The 16,945-nt window shown below is 38.3% G+C and overlaps 1 protein-coding gene across 15 annotated transcripts in view; it reads right to left on the bottom strand.

Moving 5' to 3' along the window:
- Dmd (dystrophin) overlaps positions 1-16,945 on the bottom strand; it is a 2,486,572-nt gene that overhangs the window by 68,697 nt on the left and 2,400,930 nt on the right. For all 15 annotated transcript variants that reach the window (XM_004850043.4, XM_087189971.1, XM_087189973.1 and 12 more), the window contains 2 exons: positions 15,335-15,420; positions 12,919-13,076 (listed from right to left, as the gene is read on the bottom strand). In XM_004850043.4, coding sequence (XP_004850100.2) covers positions 12,919-13,076; positions 15,335-15,420 — 244 coding nt within the window. The remainder of the gene's footprint in view (positions 1-12,918; positions 13,077-15,334; positions 15,421-16,945) is intronic.

Genomic DNA, 16,945 nt, shown 5'->3' with positions numbered 1-16,945 from the left:
AGAGAAAGATGCCCCACGGGTTTATATATTGTGCAGAGAGAGAACAAAAAGGACTAACAAGTAACAAGTACCAAACTAGTAGTCAGAAGAAAACATGCTGAAACTATAAACTCTGATTTGGCATTAAGTTCTTGCTTAAAGAGATAACTCTACACAATCTATTCAGGGTTAGATAGTAGCAGAAATTTATTTATTTAATCCTGGTAAATAATTATCCCAAGCAAGATAAGATAGACCAACCACAGCAAGAATGCATTTGTATTTTTACACACACACACACACACACACACACACACACACCACACCACACACACACACGTACGTGTAAGAACATAGCCTTTAATTTTACTTGGTAGAGTTCTTGCCCCTTCAGGAGAAAAATAATTAATAAATATGCAAATGCTGAATACATATATATGCACAAATAGAAGTTCTTTTTTTTTGGTACCGGGGATCGAACTCAGGACCTTGCGAGGCAGGCAGTGGAACAACTGAGCTAAATCCCCGGCCTTGCAAATAGAATTTTTAACCTCTCCTCCCTTGCTATTTTCACTAGTAAGACATTCCTTCAGAAATACAAATAACGATTTCAAATTCACTGGCATTGTTAACAAGTAATGCCATTAAGATCCGACAACAAAACTTTTTAGGGCCAGGGGTTTGGCTCAGTGGTTCTGCTGCCTGCCTTGCAGGCTCAGGGTCCTGAGTTCAATCCCCAGTACCAAAAAAAACCCTTTTTGGCCTAGATTTGAAAAAGCCCGAGTGTTTGGAAAGATTTGCTGAATTTAAGTCAAATAAAATTATTTTGTGAATTATAGTCTGTACATAAAGATTTTAAACTACAAGGAGAATGGCTAGTCAGGGTCAGACAGTATAGGACAAACAGTCCCTGGCTGTTTCCTGAGCTCTTATTACAATTTCTTTAACAACCTCTAAATCTACCAAGGGCATCAGTGGAATATTTTACATAAGAGAGAAGTCTACACTAGCAACGGACATAAAAGGCAGAACAAGAACAAGCTGTAAAGAATATTAATGCCTCTTCCTCCAAACAATCCCAATTTTTATGAAAATCAAGTGAGTGATAAAAAAAACTCTATAAAACTATACAAAACTTGCATGTGACAAATAAAAGAGAAGGAAGGTGACATTTTGATTGTCCTAGACACAGATACTTGTCTTTTTACCTTTGACTCCCAGCCCAACCTTTGAGTTGCTCAGGAAACTAGAGTCTGGGCACAAAGGATCATACAATGCTTTTCACATTTTCTTCTTAGAATATGCTATTTCCATTCAGAGAACTGCCTGTTTCATGTGAAAGGTCACATTCTATTTACAAGCCTGTTTCCTATACCTTGGAGCTCTGTTACAAGAGGTATTACCCAGAAGCTTGGGTAAGACTTTGCAGATAATGGCCAAGATTTGAAATAAGTATAGTAATCCATTCTCCTTTCTCCTTTCATAACATTTAGCATATAATCAAAGAAACTCGGGGATAAGTATCTCTTAGGATACTCTTTTAACTTTCTGATGCAGATGAGAAAAGACCCAAAGAGGTTAAGGAAACAGCTCAAGATTATCTATTATTTTAAGATTGAACTATGGATGCTTAAGGTGGTATTATAAAGGGAGGACAAAAGTGATGTCTTACAGGAACATGATCTCCAAAAACATCTTTTGAATCCTTGGAGTCCTCAATTTGTTTGAGAGTCCTGGAGTCTCCTATATCTAAGCAAGGCCTACTTAAGACAATGCCCATTCTTTGTTGATTTACTAAGAGCCATGTGAGGGTACAAGCAACTATCCAAAAACACTGATAAATGGATACTCATGGGCCAGGGATGTAGCTCAGTGGTAGAACACTTGCCTAGAGTTCAATCTCCAGCACTGAAGAAAACAAAACACATACACACACACACACACACACACACACACACAAATACTCATATCTCTTCTTGTCACTTCTTTCCTTCCTTCTTTTTTGGCATTATATGTCCTTCATGCCATCAGATGCTATGACATATATGAAATACAGAGACTGTCACATGTAGCTCAACATGCACTGAAGTAGCAAAAAGGAAAAAACAAACAAAATCAGAAAAACCTATGAACTCCTCAATCCCCATTAGAACATAGTTCACATTCTATGTTTTGGTCACATCAACTTGTTCTTCCTAAGAAAGAATTGGTTAATATAGAAATGTACTTATTAGACATATGTCATATGTCACGGTAGCACTCAGGAAAAGACAGGGGAGAGGTCTTCTTCACAAAAGAAAACCAGCTCATATATTTTTAAATGGTGAAATTAGAAAATCACCATTATGCAACCACCAATACAGCTAATACTGACAAAGATCGTCACTGAATTAGAAAAAAGTATCATCAATGAATAGTAAGAACCATAGGATAAAAGTTGGTAAGGAATAGTACATTCACAGTCTCAAAATATCACAAAACTTACTTTCTAAGGGAAAAAGTGTTCTTTTACAATGGAAATACCAGACAGCACACTGGTAAGAATGAAGGCATTATTCTAACCCCTCAGGTATGACACAGTGGGTGGGCAGCATCTCCACAATGGTCTTCTTGCCAAAAGATTTTTATCTAAATCTAATTAGGAGAAAACAATTAGAAAAACCCAGAACATGAGACATTCTTCAAGAAAACTGGCCTGGACTCTTCAAAAATGTCAATGTCAATGAATGCAAAACGAAACAAAAATATAAACGAATGCTAGGAGACTATTCAAAGATAAATGAAAGTACAGAGACATAAAAAGCAAATATAAGACAAAAAACATTGACTGGATCCTAGAAGAAAAGAGCCAGCCATAAAGAACATTCTGGAACAATAGGAAAACTTCACCATAGACTATGTGGTGGATGGCACTACCAAATTGACGTTAATTTTCTGTGTGATGATGACGCAGTAGCAATGGGGGACAGCATCCTTTTAGAAAAATATGCATGGTGAAGTGTTTAGGAGTTAAGGTTGAGATGCTGCTTTATTTTTAAATGGTAAAGGGCAAACTGTGTATATAGATAAATATACCACGTACACTCATATGTGGAGAGAACTGGGAGGCCAGGGAAGGTAAACGGTATAAAGCCATTCACAGGTGAGACACAAATAGATGCACAGGATATACGGGCATTCATTACACTATTCTTTCAACTCTTCGTTATGCTGGAAATGTTTCCAAATAAAATGCTGCATGGGAACCACTGTTTCTTCCAAGTCACTTTAATATTCGTGAAAGGGAAGAGGAAATGATAGCAATGTCAGTGGTATAAAATGTGAAATGCACTTCAGGAGTAGTTTTCTCAAAATACACAAACCTAACCCAGAACTGATTCCTTCTCTGTTCTTTCCATGGTTCCTAAAGCAGCCCCTCATACACCCTTGCCTACCTGTGCTTTCCTGAGATCCTAAATGTGAATCTCCAGCCATGAAAATACATTTAGACATCTTCACATCTACACAATGTTTTCTGATTTGAAGCAAGGACTGAAGAGGTCAAGAAATGTCTTCAAGAGACAAGACCCAACAAGACCCATAACTGCTGTCTCAGGTAGAAATCTACTATTTTATTTAAATTTCTGAAGATAATGAGCAGTTGGAGTCCAACAGTTTCTCCTCTAACTATTAATCAGGACTCTGAATCACTCATTAAAAATAAAATCAACCAAAAAAAAATCAACCCAAACAATAACACATGGTGATTATCTACTCTTCATTTCCATGTTCAAGGACAACTGTCCTGACCTCAAGGTCTCTACTCCACCTTACTAATAAACCAATTAACACCCTGGCCTCAGGGAACATAAGCACAATTTAAAATCTATGCAAATCCCTAAGTATAACTCAATGTTATTAATTAAAGCTAGAGTTCTTATTTAACAGAAAGGGTTCACATATACATAATAAAGTACATATATCTATCTGTAGATATCATGAAATATACTCTCAATTACAGAACAGGACAAATTATTCTAAAGTACACAATATAAAATTAATTCTTCCACTAATGCCTCCTACAATGATTTAAAGTCTAGTTGGGGAAAAGGCAAAAGTAAAAGAGCAAAAAGCAGAGCTGTGGTTTCCACAGACTGGGAACAAACAGAGGGATAAGAAAGTAAGGGGAAATTTTAGAGATGAGAGAAATGTTCTGTGTATTGACTCTAGGTGGAGGTGACCTGACTGTATGATTGGCCTAATTCAGAACCAAGCACCAAACAGTAAACTTTACTGTATGTGTAAAATGTCACTGTAAAAAAGAGGCAAAATAGAAAATATTTTTTTCATATGCTAAAAAAACCCCTCTTAGGACCAGGGATTTAGCTCAGTGGCACCCTGCCTGCCTTGTAAGCACAAGGTCATGAGTTCAATCCCACATACCAAAAAAACAAACAAAACACACAAACAAACAAAAAAACCCTCCTAGCTGTTAAAATGGAAAATCAAGATATGCTAAGGACCTTGGATAAACATAAGAATATCCCAGGAGGAAGTCTTGCCCAGCACATGCATGTGGGGGTAGGGGGTGAAAGGGATTGAACTCAGGGCCTTTGCATTGAGGTACTTCCTCAGCCCCTTTTTCATTTTTCATTTTGAGACAAGGTCTCATTAAGTTTCTATGTCTCCCATGCCAAGCTTGAACTTATGATCTTCCGACCTTATTCTCCCAGATTGCTGAGATTATAAGTATGCACTACCATGTCTGGCTTTTTCCCACTCATCCTCAATAATCTCTTTATAAAGAACTTTCCATCCCCCCCTCCCAAAAATCTAGAATAAACATAGAAAAAATGAAGATGGTAAATGTTGAACTCATATATCCTTGTATCCATGATTTGGGGGTAAATTCCATTTTGAATTAAAATTAGTGGTGAACTGATAGAAGGGGGTCCAGAAAGAATATTTCATCCAACCACTCAAGATTTTCTAAATGTTTTCTCTGTAGCACCTCTACTTCAACCTTTCTAGGACAGAAAGGGCGGAGAAGGAAGGAAAGAAGGTATGCAGAAAGATGGATTTGTTTTTGACAATGAAGTACTCACTACTTTATTTATGTCCAGGGCTGGAGTTGCGATCCAGGGCAGGCACCCATGCTAGGCAAGCACTATACCACTGAGCTACATCCCCTGCCTAGGGAAGTGTTACTTTGAAAAGTTAAAAAGGAGAAACAGAATGGCGTGTACTTTTCCTTAATGGTAAGTGTATAGATGACGCGTGTTTTAACTACAACACAAACCTATCTTCACAATACAGGCAAAGAAAATATCCATTGCTCTACATTGAGAAGTTAACCAAACAAACCACAACAAATTAGATCATCATGAGGCTGAACCTACAGTAGCCTGTAATTTTAAAATACAGCAACAACTGAAAAACAATAGTCTGGAGCCATGTGTGGCATACACCGTAATTCCAGCAGTGAGGAGGTTGAGGCAGGAGGATCATTGTGAGTTCAAGGTGAGCATGAACTACACAGCAAGACACTTTCTCAAAAAAAAGGAAGAAAGAAAAAGGAAACAAAAAAACAAGTCAGTCACGCATGGTGATACATACTTGTAAACTCAGCTACTCAGGAGGCTGAGGCAAGAGGATAGCCAAGCTTAAGGCCAGACAGGGCAACTTAATGACTGAGTGAGACTCTGTCTCAAAATGAAAAAGCAATTTTTTTTTTCAAGACAGAGTCTCGGTATGTAGTCCAGCTGGCCTCAAATTTCCTATATCGCCCAAGCTGGTCTTGAACTCATGATCTTCCTGCCTTAGCCTCCCGAGTGCTGGGATTACAGGCATGGCCTACCATATCTGGGTTCAAAATAATTTTTTAAAGGAATAGGAATGTAATTCAGTGGTAGAGCACTTGCTTAGCAGGTGCAAGGCCCACCAAAAGAAAACTCAAGACAATGTGAATACCACTCTGAAAATCGGTCTTTCCCTGAAAACTGCAGGAATTTTAACTGTGCACGAGTAGCCCCAAGAGGAGCTCAGAGATATCCTCTTTCAGCTTTCCATCTCTGTGGAATGCAATTCTGAATTGGCCTATTAGGTCTACTTTCAACTCTGGGAGAGGCTCTATGAATACCAAATTGTAGTAACTTTTACAAGCTACTTAATTTTTAGTAATTATCCATCAGTCTAAAAAGTGGTGTAAAAGAAATGTCTATGGAATCCAGGTGCCTATAGTTTGAGTAGTAAAAAAATCAAATGGAACTTTAAAAATGTAGGATTTTGAGGAGTTATTTTAAGGACTGAAAGTATAAAATGTGATCAATTGGCCTGGAGAATACTGTCTAACCAGTTAAAAAGTCTGTGACATGGCATTTTAACATCTGTAGAGAAACAGAATCTCAAGGGCTTCAAATTGAATCCACAGATGTTTGGTTATAGATAAAGGGAACTGTTAATCTTGGCAGGATAGGCTCATATTACAGTACACTTTAGATAATCTCAGCTAACACTCAGCGGGCACCTGCTATGTATGCGCCACAGCTCAAAGCACTTTGCCTGTTGGCTCATTTAATCCTCATAACCACACGAAGGGTTCACGGGCCAAGAAGGTTAAGAAATGTGCCCATAATCACACATCTACCCAATAGGACTGCTGCGATGTACACCCAGACAGTCGGCCTTCAGGGCCTGAGTGCTTAATCAGTCTGTCACTCACCATTCTAGATATGCTGGAATGATTCATTATTTATCTATGAAATACATATACGTATACTTGTTCTCAACAATTGAGAGTGTAATTTATTCTCATTTCCATATCATTCTATATTACAACAACTGTGCACAGATGATATTCCCTTTTGTCATATGAATAGAAAAATTCAGAAGACAGATGAGAAAGCAACATATTCATTTTGAATGCATGAATACAACAGGAGGCAGAAAACAGATGTAGAATAAACAGATTTTGACATTTTAGCTCTTGTAAGTGAAGCATATTGAATATAAAGTTGGTACACTCAATTCTATCTAAATAATAAAGTCCTTAAGATATTTACAGAAGAGAATACTACAAAGCTTCTCATGGTGGAAGTGTACAGCACTTCTCAGGACACTGCCAAATGCCATTTACAGATACCTAATGCTTTAGTTTCCACCTAAACATATTATTTTGCTTTATTTGAAAACAGACCAGACATCTGCAATTTGGATTGAAAGGTGTGTGTGCATGTGCATGTGTGTGTGAGGAGTGATATTTATTTCTCCTTTTCATCTTATAACCAACTAAAATTCATATAAGGGATCACACTAACACATTAACACTTTATTAGTTGAGGGTAGTACATGAAACTGTCTCTCTGGGCCTTATCTGAAAAAGGATGTTCTTTCAGGCAGTCAGCGTGACTCACTACCAGGGCAAGCTGGCCTTCGTAAGCTCATAAAGATCAACTACTCCCTCAACAGTGGTGTTACCGTGGGATACGGAAAAGGGACAACCTAATCATACATTAATTGAAGCTGCACCTTCTAAAACAAACTAGTTTAACCTGGGCATAGTGGAATACACCTGGAATCCCATCACTCAGAGAGACTGAGGCAGGAGAATTGCAAATTTGAGCCCAGTCTAAGCGACTTAGTGACTTAGCAAGACCCTGTCTCCAAAATAAAAAATAAAAAGGGCTAGGGATATAACTCAGTGCAAAGGCCCAGGGTTCAATCCCCTAGTGATAAAAATAAACAAACTGGTTTCAAAGCTTTACTTTCACCATGACCAAGAGTTAGTTTTCCCAGTAAATGTGTCGACTGTGGTATGCTACTATCGTAAAAAAAAAAAAATTCCCATTTGCCTCATTTGGTATCAATAAAGATATCACTGTCAAAGCCATAAAGTCTTCATGAATATTCCTTTTTAATATCTACAGATATTACTTCAAGTCCTGGCTTAAGAAATAAAGATCTATAATGTTTTTTTTAATGTAACACAAGTCAATCTTTATTGAAAACTGGAGTATTAATACATAACAATTCATTACAATAAATGTGCTTTTAATTTTATATCTGAGCTCATCTACTCATCAGACTGCATGAAAAATTAAAATAGTATGAACTTACACCTAACTGAACCAGCTCAGGATGGATGGGCCATTCCCTGATATTCACATCTAAGTTCAATGCAGAGGAGAGAAATGCCTTTAACAGTGGAAGACAAGGCTTATTTAAGCTTTTAAAAAGTGCCAAGAGGGGGCCAGGGATTTAGCTCAGTGACATGCCTCCGGCCTTGAAAGTGCAAGGACCTCAGTTCGATCACCGCTGGTGGTGGGGTCCCAAGAGAACAGTGGAAAAAGCAGCAAAAATCATTAAAAAAAAAAAAAAAGAACTATTAACTGTTTTCTGTCACAGCCCATGAGGCTACTTGGGCTGATGATTTTTAAACATGAAAAAAATATCTATTTAGACCTGGAGGGTGATTGCTCTTTCTCTTTTTCAGTGGTTATTAGGGAGGGATATGGACTGAAAACACCTATAAAAGACCACTTGGAGAGTGTGCCACAGGAAAACACATCTCCTTCCCTGCCACTCCTGGGCCTTTGTCTGAATCAGAAGATTCAGCGCCTTTCTGACTGTTCCAACTTGAAGAAAAGTAAGATTTCCAGCTGGTGACAAGAAATAAAGGACATAAAAGGACTATCATCCAAAGTCAATTTGCGCCACGCAAGGAACGCATATGTCAGAGAAACAGGTACTTTACTACTGGTTCTTTAGGCTGGTAGAAACAGCAGCCTTGGAGCAAAGCTTGCTGAAGGAGCCAGCTCAGTGGCACTCCCAAGGTTGTTCACTTCAAGCACAGGGCAGAGGGCATTTGCACTGCTGTTATCTTTCCCTACAGCAAACACTGTATGTTCTTGCCCATTGCACAATGAAAGGCAAGGTGACCTCCAGAGCACCTGCCTAAGGAAAAGCGTGCCAGGACCAGGATGTGGATTCCAAATGAAGCATTCACAGTGGAGCCATTCAACTTGATTATCAACTGCTACAAACTGAGAGGCTCCCAGAATCTAAGCAATATAAGCCCCCCTTCATTCTACTATAAATATCTATTTGCCAAACCCACTCCTCTTCCCCTCAACTCACCTCTCCTCCATCCCCTGAGTCGTTATGGCATCTCTCAGTCTACCCAAGGCCCAAGAGAAATATCTATTTTTTTTCATTTGGGGTGGCTGGGGAGCAGATGGATCAGAAATCTACATATTTGGGAATGAGGTGACAAATGCTGGGATGAACATAATGGACTACGAATCACTCTTCCACCAGCTAAAGGACAGGGCACAGATCATTGTTCAAACAATAATAAAAACAGAAACTTCCAAAGCCTGCCTATTCTATTATCCTCTAACAATTGGTGAGGATTAAATGAGAGAATTCATGTACACAAAGAAAAAGTTTTGCTAGGAGCAATAGTAACAATATCACTTATAATCATAGTAAGTGGAAATGGCAGAGAGTAGCTGTTTCTAGACACCGAAAGCAACCTTTCAAAACGCTGGTTATAGAAACACATTAGGAAAGGTCTGAGCTACAAGAAAAAAGTATGATTTATTTAGTGCATAATGGAAAGAAGCTGGAGATTTTTTTTTTTTTTTTTTGGTACTGGGGATCGAACTCAGGTCCTTGACCTTGCACAGCAGGTGGCCGAAACCACTGAGCTAAATCCCCGGCCCAGAAGCTGGAGATTTTTAAGGGTGGTATCATATGCTAAATTCTTTTCAGTCAAACCAGTAAGGGGCCAATAAAGAGACTGGAATGCAGCACAGTCTCACACTGGAAAACGGTGCACTAATGTTCACAAGTGGTAAGAGGGCCTGGAAACAATGTAAGAGTGGCAATGGAAAAGAATCAAACAAAAGCTGTTTCTTAGCCAGGCCTGGTGGCACACACCTGTAATCCTACCTCTCTGGGAAGCTGAGATGGGAGGATTTCAAATTCTAGCTTAGGTAACTTTGTAATTTAGCGAGACCTCAGCTCAAAGCAAAAAATAAGATGAACTGGGGGATGTAGCTCAGTGCAAAGACCTAGGGTTCAATCTCCAGTACAGTTAAAAAAAAAGTTTCTTTGGAAGGGTAGCACTTAACTAGATTTTTTTCTAATTATAAATGTTCAAAGAAGACAGTTCATAAAATACAAAATAGCTAGCAAACAAAAAGCCACCTGTTACTACTGTTCCACTGTCATCTCTTGACTGATTTCTCCCCAAGCTCACAAAAGATGTTTCCCAAATCTCAGAGACTGGTTCGCCAGGAGGCCTTCAGTGAATATGCAAGGACTGCCTGAGTTCCAAACCTTGGTGCTCAGGAGACAGTGTTGCTGCTACAGAGACAGGAAGTAACTTAGCAGGAGATGTGGAGTTAGGGGAGAAAGAACATGTCCAGAAAAAGGGTGTGCCAGTGCGGGCAAGCCTGGGCAACTGGCAACTTAGTGAGGCCCTGTCTCAAAACACAAAACACAAAGGGGCTGGGGATGTAGCTCAGTGTGAAGGCCCTGGGTTCGATCCCCAGCACACCCACAATAATAAAAAAAGAGGAAGAAAGGGAGGAAGGGAGGGGGGGAAAAGGAAACAATAAATAGGAGGTGGAACAGACTGGTCTCCTCTTAGGGGAGGCAACACCAGGGAAAGCAGAGCTTCCGCTCAGCAGCCCATTACGTGGACAACCAAATCTGAGGACAGAAGGAAGGGCGGTGGTGGCTCCCTGATGAGTCAGTTCCATGGGGTGACAGGATACAAAGGCTCCCAGCTGGCCCGGAATACAGCCCAGTTTTCTGTGCAGTGGGGACTATCACTGAATAGACCCCTTTGAGCAAGTTAGTATTCTGATCCTTACCCTCAATCCAAGATATGATACATTCATGCATGTACACATATGTGCACATATGAATGGATGTGTTTCACAACTAGAACTCAAGAAGTAACTGGAACTTGACGAGAAGATGAAGATTAGGAAAAAGAAACTCACACGACTGCATATTATTGTATAATTGGATTTTAAAAACAGAATGAATCGCCTGGGATTTAGCTCAGTGGTTCCGCTGCCTGCCTTGCAAGCGCAAGGACCAGAGTTTGATCCCGGTATCAAAAAGACTCAAAAAACAAAAAACCAGAATGAATCTACATTACTTGTGGCCATTAATGTTCATTTTTGTATCTGTATTCTGGAGTAGAAATATTAATCTAACAACATGTAAAAAAAATCTAGATGGGGGGGCGGGGAGTTAGCTCAGTGGTTCTGGTGCCTGCCTCATAAACACAAGGTTCCAAGTTCAATGCCCGGTACCAAAAAAAAAAAATCTAGATGGTAATAATCCATTCACTTTTTTGGAGGATTGGGTATGAGGTGGAAAATGCTCTTATCCTCCACATCTATTTCACATTTATAGCTAATTTGCCATCATTTTGGTAAAATAATCCAAACTGTATATTCTACGCAACATAAGTAGGCTTATTTCGTGTGCAGTCAATTTGCTCAATTAGCTATTAAATACTCAAAGTGCTTCAAATATCTAAATATTCATAAGGCTCTGCCCAGAATGTAGCTTGTAGCTTCATCCTAGTTTATTGTTTTTTTTAAAAAAAAAACTCTCATGTTTAACCCAGTTGCCTCTACAGCTAGTTCTATTTTGTTCAACCCCATTGTTAATGGGGTTACCATGGATTGAGAAACCTCATTAAAAAAAAGAAGAAAGAAAAAACCTCACATAGCCTTTAGAAAAAATAAGAATCCTGCGAATAATGTGGTCCTGTAAACACCCTGCTCCTTTAATGCTGGTGGCATTACAATTAGAAATAACTTTTGCAAAAAAGCCGGCTGGTAATATGTATCAAAAGCCACAAAAATATTTATATGTTAGTTTGGTAATCTTATTCCTGAAGAATTTATCTTCAGGAAAAACTTCAAAGTAAAGAGCTACATGCATGAAGATGTTCACTGTGGCATTACCTATCTTACCACAAATGCAAGCACCCTAAATGCCCATCCATGGCCAGGCAGAGGTACTGGAGAAGATAGGGTGTTTCCAGGACACTAATTATGGTGTAGAAAAAACAGGACAGAGAGAGAGAAGGCAATGGCCAGGTGTACTGATCCAATGACAGATACTGATAAAAAGTAGCAACCTCACATCTTATTTTAAGACTATGGTGTGGGCTGTGAGTGTAGCTCAGTGGCCAAATGCTTGCATAGCACATACGAGGTTGTGGGTTCCATTGCCAGCACTGACTCCCACCCTTCAAAAAAGACTATGGCAAGCCACCATGAAGGCTTTGGAATAGTAGGGGAATGTTAGAGTGACAAAAAGGTTTTTGTTTTTGGGTTTTTTTGGGTTTTTTTTTGCAGTACTGGGGATTGAACCCAGGACCTTCACACTGATCTACATTTCCGGCACTTTGTATTTTGCGACAGGGTCACACTAAGTCATTAGTTTGTTCAGGCATCTTGTGATCCTCTTGCCTCAGCCTCCCACCTAGAGTACTTGGATTACACCCAGCTCAAACAAACAAATAAAAAAAGGTAACTACATTAAGTATTTACCAACAGCCTTTATAAAGGAGGCTATAATAATGTAATGGGGGGCCTAAGAGACTCCCCTACAAAGTTCATTTTCTTATTTACAGTGAATTTCCGTGGCTCAACATTTACGTCCTGCCTAGTTGAACCACTGCAGACTTCCCTCCCAGCACCTGAGTAACTGTGGAGTCTCCACTACAGATGGCCAGGTCTATTCCTGCCTTTGCACTGTCTTTGCTCCCAGAACCTGCAATCCCAGCAGCCACTTCCTGCAGAGGTTTCTAAGACCCTCAATCCTGTACCAATGCCTACAAAAGAGCTAAGGTGAGAAACTCAAGTGCGGTGAGGCTTTTAAAATAGAAAAGAATAAACATTTTACTTAGGAGAGTGAATCACTTACAAATTGGAAGCAGCTCCTGACACTTGGCTCAATGTTGCTGCCCCCAAAGGATGCGACTTCACCCAGCTGTCTTGGGATTTGGATAGAATCATGCAGAAGGAGGCCTAGCCTGCGCTGGTCACAGAATCCTGTTGAACTTGCCACTTGCTTGAAAAGGTCTGAAAAAGAAGATTTTGATTATAGCAATCAAAATACTGCACCAAATGGATTCCCACTGTGCCTAATAACCAACTCAATTCTAGTACCAATTCTCAGGAGTAGCCCATATTCACACAAGGAGGGTTTGCTTCTGAATTATGCTAGTCCAGACATAGTTTTATAGACTAAGTTAATCATCACTGTGCGTTCATGAAGTGTGGCAACTTTTAAATCAATTACAGCCCTTGAGGAAATGTAAGTTTATATGTGATCTGAACACCTGAATTGTTCCTAAGACACAACACAATCTTTTTAGAAATATATATACAAGTATATGATATGACTATCCTGAAGAGCTATATAAGTGGCTGAAAGCGCCATCCATTTTGAACATAAGCAATTAAAAAATGTAGTAAATTGGGACTTCTTTATGGAGTCATAAGATCATTTTCTAGTCCATCATGTATGTGGTTCACAGAGGATACTGTGCCGATTTGTAATTGGCTCATAATCACGTTATACTGTTACTGATTTATGTTTGCCTTTTCAACTGCAGAATAATATTCCCTTGAGGGCAGGGACCGTATCTTGTTCAACTGTATGCCAGAAGTTTCTGGAATAGAACAGCAGTACCTGGAGGATAGCAGATGCCTGATGTATGTGGCTGAGTGCATGAACATATCAAACACTAGCATTGTATGTTCCAACCTTATAAATAAAATCATTTAAATCATACCATCTTCACCTAGAAGTTGCCAATAAAAAAATCCAAGAAAGCTTCTTGTACCCATATGGACGTTTATAAACTTGAAGCAATTAAATATTTTAACAATATATCTAAGATGCAATAATAAACTTCAGGCTATATCCACAGCTTTTCACCATCTCTCAAAGTTTTTGGCCAAGTCATGAATTATTTTCAAGTATCTCACTTTGAAGTTAGTATTTTTGTTTCCTCAACCGCAAAACATGTTCCCTTTTAGAAATTACTTGAAACAGAGGCTCAAAGCTTCCCTGATGGTTCAATTTAGTATTTTTGGTGTGCTAGGACTGTACCATTGACAAAGTTAGATTAGAAATCAACTTATAGCCAGGCACAGTGATGCATGCTTATGGGCCCAGCTACTCTGGAGGCCAGGAGTTTGGGGCCAGATTGGGCAACATAGCAAGATCTTTGTCATTTTAAAAAAAGATGAACTTATAACTACAATACTTAAGAAAAAAAGCTCACTGAAACATTGTTTCATCCCAAAATAATTTTTAAAGAGTTAACAAAAGCTGTTTGGCACCCCCCACACATCCCGCTTTGTTTGGTCTTTTTGTTTACTTCGTTTCTTTTCTTTTTGATTGTTAGGAAGAAAAAACGCAAACAGAAAGTACATAAAAGTGAGCTAAACCACCTGTGTATTTTATGGCTCATTCCTAGAAGAGAAATGCTAACTAGAATACAGAGTGGCTTTGGAGGAATTTAGTCTTTTTTGTCTCCTGCCTGTCCTTAAGCTCAACACATCTCTTCAACCGTGGGTGGCTAGTTCTTAGGGGAAAAGGGAGACGACAAGATAAACTGGGTTTGTTTAATGTTCCTCCTAAAACGATTTCTTACAAGCATTTAAGGGGAAAAAACAAGCATAGACCTTTACAATGAGAATGCATGCTTGCTTGGTCATCTAAATCTTAATCACCCCTATAGCATCTGCCTTTAATTTAGATTTGCACTTTTTAAGCAGAAGAACCCAATGGCTAATCAAAGGCAAATTTTGTAGGGTGGTATTTAGCCTTTAAGAAGTAGCAAACTATCCTCTCAAATAATAAAATGTTAGTCACGTCACAGACTTGCATGTGTCAGTACAGCTTGCAATAAGATGATTATAAAATAAACAATGTTTCACAAACATGAATGCCAGATAGTATTCTTTGAATAGGAAACCAAAGATGAGGCAAGAGCAGGGATTAAAACTTCACATGTATTTTTCTGACTTATACAAAAGGGTTAGGAAATCAGACTTTATCCCCTCAGAACATGTGTTTTATTCAGACACTGTTAATGTAACATAAAATAATACTTGAAATGGAGAAGCTAATCCTCATACTCTATTTAAATACCTGCAATTTAACGTTTGACAGAGAACGGCACAAAGCAAATTTTATGACACGTTAAAAGCTACATCTTACATGGGGAACCTGCTGACAAATAAGAACAGTATGTCACTTCCCATCTCGAACCAGGGTAATTAGCCAACATCAATAAAAGAATACAGAGTTAATGTACATGACTTACATCTGTATTTGTCTTCCAAATGTGCTTTACACAGAGAAATGATGCCAGTTTTGAAAGACAGGACACGGATCCTCCCGGTTCGTCCCCTATTATGAAAAATCAAACCAGAAAACAATTACTAACACTGAAGGTAAAAAATTCTAGTTCTAAAAAAAAAAAAAAAAAAAAAAATGAGGCCGGGATTTAGCTCAGTGGTTTCGCCACCTGCTGTGCAAGCACAAGACCCAAGTTCGATCCCCGGTACCAAAACAAAAAAAATTCTAGGTCTGAGAGGGAAAAAAGCCCTGGATAGAGGAACTCTATTGACTACTGTTTTATTAAGATTAAGAACTTTTCGGAGTTCATTATCTATTTGGCTCATGACCTAGAATGCAATGGAAATTTGATCAACTGGATTAGAATTACCAGTTTTCAATTCTTAAAAGCCCTTACTTGAATGGTGAATGGTTAAGTGTAGCTCTATAGAAAATAGGAAAAAAATATCCTTCTGTTCACCTATTGAGAACCATTTTCAGTTAACTGGTAAGTGGAAGAATTGTCATTATGTATTAAGCTATTTTGGCTACTAAAGCAAATTAAGTACTTTAGTTATTGAAGCCAAAAAATTACCAGCAACTAATTCCTACGCTCTCTTCAACATTCAGATTTTAATCAAAATGTCCCTTACACTAAGATGAATCACTTCAGGCCACATGAGTCATAATATAAAATACGAACGTTTTTCTCTAAAAAACAGGACATATGCTATTAGAGGACATTCAAACAGATGCTTTTTTAGAGACATTTGTAAGTAACCTATTACTGTATCAATGTTTTACTATATCCGTAGAAAGCTCAAGTAAAGCATTCCACATAAAAAGCAATTGTACTTTATAAATTGGTATTTTTAGTTAATAATATGCTCAATTTTCAACTACTACAATTTATTAATATCCCTCAGTTAAAAAGAAATCTTGGACCCTGATCGCATTAACAAAATTCCTATCATTGAACAATTTTCTGATCCTTTCCCTCTTAGGAAAAAGCAAACAGTGATTTAACAAATAAACTTTATAGAGTAACTCAGGTCTTCAAGGAGTTAAAATTATTCCCAAATAATTTTCAGGCAAGTAGAATGGAAATTAGATATTCAGAATCCCATCACATGCATGTCATCTGCAAAGAAACTAGTGCCAAGATATATTTGAGGGAAGACCTGAATACAAACCCTCATCAAAACAAGTATAAATGTAATCCACAATTAATATCCAACATGTTCAAGGACTCGATAAGTAATTGCCATGAATTCAATAGCCAGGTGGTCCTAAAATTTAAAAAGCGATATTTCATTAAATGACAAAACAGTATAAATTTTAATGAAGGAAGTGGTAGAAGTCTAAAGCAAAGTAGTTAATATGCAACTACTTTCAGTAAAACCTTCCCAGATTTACAAATGGGAATATGTTCTTGTTGTGTGAAATGAAGCATGTAATAATTCTGAGGCCTAAGAAGAATTCAGTGAAAATCAAGACCAATTCCTTCTGCTTCCTTCCTCAATTGTCTTCATTAAGCTCAAGACAAAAATTAGAAGTTGAGCTATTTCCTGTGTGCAATCTAGAAGAAATAAACAAC

Source organism: Heterocephalus glaber, unplaced genomic scaffold (assembly GCF_053883595.1).
Source record: "Heterocephalus glaber isolate CG9 unplaced genomic scaffold, H.glaber_assembly_v1.0 deba00001547, whole genome shotgun sequence".
Lineage (NCBI taxonomy): Eukaryota > Metazoa > Chordata > Mammalia > Rodentia > Bathyergidae > Heterocephalus > Heterocephalus glaber.
This window is presented reverse-complemented; position numbering and strand designations above follow the sequence as displayed.